At 52.4% G+C, this 3,996-nt stretch overlaps 1 protein-coding gene across 1 annotated transcript; it reads right to left on the bottom strand.

The window, feature by feature from the left end:
- Positions 1-784: 784 nt before the first annotated feature.
- On the bottom strand, positions 785-2,629 carry LOC123083018 (very-long-chain 3-oxoacyl-CoA reductase 1-like). The gene is made up of 2 exons (XM_044505180.1): positions 2,139-2,629; positions 785-2,046 (listed from the first exon to the last, which is right to left on the bottom strand). The coding sequence occupies exons 1-2, from the start codon at positions 2,290-2,292 to the stop codon at positions 1,886-1,888; spliced, it is 315 nt and encodes a 104-aa protein (XP_044361115.1). The 5' UTR covers positions 2,293-2,629; the 3' UTR covers positions 785-1,885.
- Between the last annotated feature and the right edge of the window lie 1,367 nt (positions 2,630-3,996).

The following is a 3,996-nucleotide window of genomic DNA, read 5'->3' on the forward strand; positions in this document are numbered from 1 at the left end:
GCTGCATTATATATTTATAGGAGCTTATATGTGATATCATTAAAAAATATCTAGATGTGAATTAAACAAACCGTATAGAAAATTGCAAACTTACCTAACACTGCACATCGATACCTTTGCCTCTGTACTCAACGTAAAGGTTCATGGAGAACTGAGCAACGTACCTGGTTCAAATGTATGCAGAAAAAACCCTCTCAAAAAAATGTATCCAGAAAAACCAGTCACTCACACTGTTTGGCGCTTTGGCACTCTCTCCTCATCCTCATTCCTACGGTACGAATTACTCCCTCCGTCCCATAATATAAAAGCGTTTACTCTTATATTATGAGACATAGGAAGTAGATTTGAATGCACGCCCAACACGTGTGGTAGTGTAACACTGCATATTACGGTTTGGTGGAGGCGTAGACGGAGTAGAACGATAAGGAGGGTAGCGCAAACGTGGAGCCGGAGCCGATGTTGACGACGGCGCCCCTCTCCCGGTCCATCATCCCGGGGAGCACAGCCGCCGTCACCTCCGTCATGGCCCATAGGTTCACCCGTATCATGCTCACCCACGCCTCCGTGTGAGTTATTTACCCAAAACCACCACATTATGGGCTAGGGTAACAAATCGGTACCACATTTGAGGCAGGGCACAAAAACCACCAGAATTGCGCCTAATATGTAACGCGGAGCACTGATGCTCGAATTTGGCCACGAAAATAGCGGATCTGACCGGTTGGGCCCACCTGTCGGGCCGATGTGGCATGCCTACATGGATAATTTGCTGAGGTGGTCGAAGGCCCACCTGTCGGCCTCTCTCTTATTCCCCTCTCTCTCTCCCTCCAAGCCTTCTTCTTTCCCACATACCGCAACCACGGCCAGCCGTACTCGTGCCGCCGCCGGAGCCTTAGCCCGACGAGCCATCACCGGCGAGCCTCCCCGCCGCTCAGCTACCTGCCATCTGTTCTCTAGCCGCACTTCCAGCTACCTGTCATCCGTCTCGCCTGGTTCCGACGAGGATCCGCCCCGCCGCCGCCGTTCTCGTCCCCCGCTGCTGCGCCGAGCGTCGGAGCACGATGACCGGGTTGAAAGGCCGCGGTCGCCCCCTCCCCCACTTTCGATAGAGGCAGCTGCGGCACGGCGACTGTGACGGAGGCGCACGTCGTTGGTGTGGTGCGCGCGGGCGGCGGAGGTAGGCGGGGGCTGGTGGAGTCCTCCTCATCTCCTCGAGGAACCCGCCGCCGCAGTCCGGGCAGGTGAGGTCGACCCCGTGCAATCAGGAGGTGATTTTGGCACGGGTGCACGGGGCGAAGGAGTAGCCGTGCTGCTGGTGGCCGCCGGCCTGCACGTGCACACGGTGCGAGTAGGAGTAGGAGTGTGAGTGCGCCGTCTCCCGGTCGACGAGCGCGCGCAGGCGGAGGATCTCGTCGACGGAGCAGGGTAGCCAGAGTGGGCCGCCGAGCTGTATAGGCGACGGGGATGCCCGACCGCAGCGGCCAGTCTGCGGCGTCCTCTCCGCCCGAGCCCACTGTCGTCCTCTTTTCAGCGCCGCCCGAGCTTCTCCTCGCCGCAACTGCCTCGGCCTGCTCCCCGGTGCGCCGCCCACGCGGCCTTGCCTGGTCGTTGCGCCGCTCATGACACACCCATAGCGTGTTTGCTGAAATGCCCATGAGAAATAAAAAGGAAAGGTGAAAAAGGATAAAGAGTCATTGACAAGTGGGACCCTTTTGCCACCTCAGCAAATTATCCACATAGGCACGCCATGTCAGCCCGACAGTTGGGGCCAACTTGTCGGTTTCGCTGTCTTCGCAAGTAAATCGGACAATCAGTGCTCCGCGTTACGTATTAGGCGTAATTCTGATGGTTTTCTGTGCCCTGCCTCAAATAAGGTACCGATCTGTTACCCTAGCCCATAATGTGGTGGTTTTGGAGAAATAACTCCCTCCGCGTCGACCTCGTGCAGGTACACCACGCCCGGCTTGGCCACCCCGGCGTTGTTCACCAGGACTCCGACGTCCAGCCCTGCCACCGCCTCCCGGAGCCGCCCCATCGCCTCATCCCCTGCGAAAAACACCATCAGTCAGCACGTCTGGATTATTTCTATATATGTGTTGAGTACTGCATGTGTGTGCTGCAGTGGTACGGTGCTTCACCTCGAGGAGTGGAGACGAGGGAGAAGTCGAACTGCACGGTCTTGGCCAGCACGCCGTGCGTTCGGGAGACGGTCTCGGAGATGTCCTGGAGCATGGCGGGGTCGCGGCCGACTGGCACGAGGTTGAGGCCGCGCTGCGCGAGCTCCAGCGCCATCGAGCGGCCGATGCCGGACGTCGGGCCGGTCACGACGGCCCACGCCCCGTAGCGGCGGCGGAGGTCCTTGGGCTGGCCGGAGATGTGGAAGAGGCGGTACGCGACCACGGCGGCGTAGATGGCGCCGAGGATGACCAGTGAGACGAACCATGGCTCCGGCTGCCGGAGGAACGCGTCGGGTGCCCATCCACCTCCTCTCTCTCCCCTACGCTGCGCTGCGCGTGCTAATTAAGCGCTTGGAGGTTGCCGCTGCGTGTGCTAATTAAGTGCGTGTCGCGCGCATGCTTGTCCTGGATTTAAATTCTTAAATTCTAGGCCAACAATGGGGGCAGCTCGCTCGTGCTCTTGCCCTTCCGACTTGGCCAGTCCCCGGTGGCCTGCAATAAAAGTGTGTGCGGGCACGCCCAGCTGGTGCTCCTAGTGGCAGCGGTGGGGACTACGAAATGAAGTAACAGGGGACCGATCCCCTCGGGTTAGATGAACTGGTCACATCTACACGGGTTTCATTTTGCAATTTGTAAATATACTACTCTCTTCATCCGGAATTACTTGTCGCGCAAATGGATGTATCTAGAACTAAATTATGTCTAAATACATTCATTCCTCCGACAAGTACTTCCTCTGTTTTTATTTACTCTACGTATTACAGTTGACTGAAATTTGACTAAGTTTATAGATAAAAATGTAAATATTTAACATAACAAATATATATAATGTTAAAGTACTTTCAATAATAAATTTAATGGTACTGATTTGCTATTGTATATGTTAATATTTTTGTTTATAAACTTGCTCAAAGTTTACAAAGCTTGACTTTGACCAAACCAAATATGCAGACTAAATAAAAACGGAAGGAGTATTTCCGGACGGAGGGAGTAGTACACTTCGATCAAGAGCAGTAGTAACATTTTAACTTAAAAAAAGTACTTCCTCCTTCCTCCGTTTCAAAATAGATGACCTAACTTTATATTTACAAAGTTGGGTCATCTATTTTCAAACTGAAGGAGACATTTTACGCACAAGCTATTTTTTTTAGAATTGCTATTTCACATCTAGATGTGAAATAATATCTCACATCTAAATCTTCCACCATTCAATCTATCTAGCGCTTGTCTTTTCGTGCGAGCCCCTGATTCCCGTCGCTGGCTGCGTAGGTTGCGCGTAGTCGTTTCGTTTCTTCGGCCCATTACGTGTCTTGTGTGTTGATTTCGTTGTTGGGAGCAACTAATTAACGAGCGCTCCTTCGGAAGCCTCGCAACGATCAGTGCCACTTGGCGCGCTCACAGCTATTCGCCGCGTGTCGCGCTTTGGACGCTCCCTCTGGATTTTGTTTTTTTTATTTTTACGCACGCGTCTTTGGCTTTTTAAAAGGTTTTTTTCATGGGTTTTTTTACGCTTTGGTTTTCTACCGGTCTTCCCTAGCTTTTCGATCAAAAAATATTTTCGAAAAAAAATAATTTTTTGCGCAAAAAAAATGCATTTTTTTCGCGAGAGTCACGGTTGTGCTTTCGCGAGAGGCACGGTTGTGCTTTCGCGAGAGGCACGGCCGTGCCTCTTGAAAACGAAAAAAAACGTGTTTTCTATTTTTTTTTTCTTTCGCGAGAGGCACGGTTTTACTTCCGCGAGAGGCACGGTTTTGCTTCTGCAAAAGGCACGGGCGTGCCTCTTTCAAAAAGGAAAAAAACACACTTTTTGTTTTTTTTT

This window comes from Triticum aestivum, chromosome 4A, assembly GCF_018294505.1.
Source record: "Triticum aestivum cultivar Chinese Spring chromosome 4A, IWGSC CS RefSeq v2.1, whole genome shotgun sequence".
In the NCBI taxonomy this organism is placed as follows: domain Eukaryota; kingdom Viridiplantae; phylum Streptophyta; class Magnoliopsida; order Poales; family Poaceae; genus Triticum; species Triticum aestivum.

What these genes read in the sequence shown, in the direction of transcription:
- LOC123083018 (XM_044505180.1), bottom strand. Translation starts at nt 2,292, where the DNA reads ATGGCGCTGGAGCTCGCGCAGCGCGGCCTCAACCTCGTGCCAGTCGGC. An exon ending in CCTCGTCTCCACTCCTCGAG is followed by an intron (nt 2,047 to 2,138) that starts GTGAAGCACCGT and finishes TGTTTTTCGCAG; the next exon opens with GGGATGAGGCGATGGGGCGG.